The sequence below is a fragment of the Nicotiana attenuata genome, chromosome 7, assembly GCF_001879085.1.
Source record: "Nicotiana attenuata strain UT chromosome 7, NIATTr2, whole genome shotgun sequence".
In the NCBI taxonomy this organism is placed as follows: Eukaryota; Viridiplantae; Streptophyta; class Magnoliopsida; order Solanales; family Solanaceae; genus Nicotiana; species Nicotiana attenuata.
Window position 1 is genome coordinate 42,114,358 of NC_031995.1, and position 2,369 is coordinate 42,116,726.

General features: G+C 34.6%; 1 protein-coding gene across 1 annotated transcript; it reads right to left on the minus strand.

Annotated features, from left to right (window-relative positions):
- Nucleotides 376–1,828, minus strand: LOC109230463 (protein TERMINAL FLOWER 1-like). The gene is made up of 4 exons (XM_019395958.1): nucleotides 1,597–1,828; nucleotides 1,270–1,331; nucleotides 755–795; nucleotides 376–667 (listed from the first exon to the last, which is right to left on the minus strand). The coding sequence occupies exons 1-4, from the start codon at nucleotides 1,792–1,794 to the stop codon at nucleotides 447–449; spliced, it is 522 nt and encodes a 173-aa protein (XP_019251503.1). The 5' UTR covers nucleotides 1,795–1,828; the 3' UTR covers nucleotides 376–446.

Consider the following 2,369-nt stretch of genomic DNA (forward strand, 5'->3'; position numbering starts at 1 on the left):
TGTATATATCGCCTATAAATCATTAAAAGGAAAACCACTAAATTATAAATTTCCAGTTTTTGAAAATTTTGAAAATCTGATTATGGTAAAATCCTCATTTAGTTGGAAGGATAAGAAAAAAAATAATCATGTATAAGATAATACTATGCGTGGCTAGAGAAAATAATACTTAATTTGTAACTTATGCAATTAACATCTAATTGGCTGTGTTTTTTTTTTTTTTTTGGCATGAGGTACATTAAAGTATTTAAAATAAAACACTAAAATAAGTAATCTCTGCATAAAAATACTTTTATTATTAATCAATGCATAACAATCCGTACATCCTTAATTACCATATGCTAACAAAATTTTCATTATCAATTATCACGCCATAAATAATTCCTGCATTAGTCCCCGCACGACTAGCATGTGAACCAAATGATCCCAAAAACTTCAAACAATCGCTAGCGCCTCCTGGCGGCGGTCTCTCGTTGTGCATTGAAGAAGACGGCGGCGACAGGCGGGCCAAGGTCATTTACGTTGGCAAAGTTGCGAGTGTTGAAGTGATCTCTGGAAACAGCATGTGGACTAACTGACTGTCTGCATTTCTGCTTAAAGAGAACAAACACAAACCTATGTATTCCAATATTAGGCCTTGGGATCTCATAGCTAACCAACTCTTTTCCTGCTCAGCATTAGCATGTCAGAAACCAACCTATATACTAAAAGAAGTCGAAGGAAAAATTTAAAGGCCAAAATAGTGATAGCTTACCAAAGGTGGCATCTGTAGTTCCTGGAATATCAGTCACTATCCTGCAAATATGAATGTAAAGAAGTATATATGATTAAGAGTTATTATTGTGATGACGACCTACATTGTTAACCAGATTTAACTTATATGAACTGACGACAGTGTGAAAGAACATACATGTAGTGTATCTTAACATGTTGTAGCAGATTACTAACCTTATTTTTCAAGTTACGAGTCCCACTTATTATAGATAATTACCTCTCTTTTAGGTAACTAATGTGATATATATTTGTCTACTAGCGAAGTATTTTACATGGCATTGGCAGCTTGCATAAGAATGTTTATGCTTTTCTCTCTTTGATTATGTTGACCATACCTTTTGTGTATGTCCTTATAACGAGTTTATTACTAGATAATTGCATGACTTTATCTAATGCAAATAAAAATTGCAAATCAAACAATAATAATCTCCTTTCTTTTTGACTTATCTCTTCTAGTTATTTTTTTCCATAGATTTTCTTCAATGTAGTACATACCAGTGAAGATGTTCTCTCAGATACGGATCACTAGGGCCAGGCACATCAGGGTCTGTCATGACCTACAATAAGAAGAATAATATCATGCATGATTAATGATTTATCAAAGATGTCTATACACTCAAACATCTCTATAACAGCCGCGTTTGTTCCGATATTTTTTGGATGCTATAGTGATGTGTTGTAATAGAGTATTTTTCGAGAAAAAACTTAGCTTTTATTGTGAATAGTTGTTATATCGGGATGCTGTTATAGAGAGGTTTGAGTGAGTGTGACTGTATAGCAATGAAAAGTTAATAACCTGAAGGAGAAATTTAGAAAAGTTACCAAGGTGAAGAAAGTTCTCATATCACCACCTTGAACCTCAACCCTAGGTCTGATAGTGACTGCAGAAGGGAAGAGCTCTTGGCCATTGCAAACTTGTTTATTGTTGTAAGTGACTGTCATTTTATCAGTGGGACTGAATGAATCAAGAACATCCCCTACTACTCTCCCTACTACTAGAGGCTCTACATTCCTTGCCATTATAGAGAGAGAGAGAAAGATCTTTTGGATTGCTATGAACTTAGCTTGTGAGAGATTTTGATTGAACAGTGAAATAGAGCCTCATTTATAGTTGCTGTCTTGTAATATCTACTCAGTATAGTTTCAAATAAAAAATGGAATCTTATGGAACTTCAAATAGAATAAAGGGCGCTATGCGCGGGATCCGGGGAAGGGCCGAATCGCAAGGGACTATTGTACACAACATTATCCTGCATTTCTGCAAGAGGCTGTTTCCATAGCTCGAACCCGTGACCTCTTGGTTACATGACAACAACTTTACTAGTTACGCCAAGGCTCCCCTTTGAACTTCAAATAGAATATTCTTTTTAAAAAACCCTACCCCTGGAAAAAAAAAAAAAGACTTAATTTTTCTTTGTTAGTTTTATACAAGACATTGTAGGCAAAGAAGATTGTTCAACCTTAACTATGTACTTATCTAGATCACCAAAAATACTGGCACGAGATGACGTTTTATGGTTTAAATACATTCTAAATTCTTCCACGAAAATAATGAAATCTTAGTACGAGAACTTAATTATAAACGTTTCCTTTAC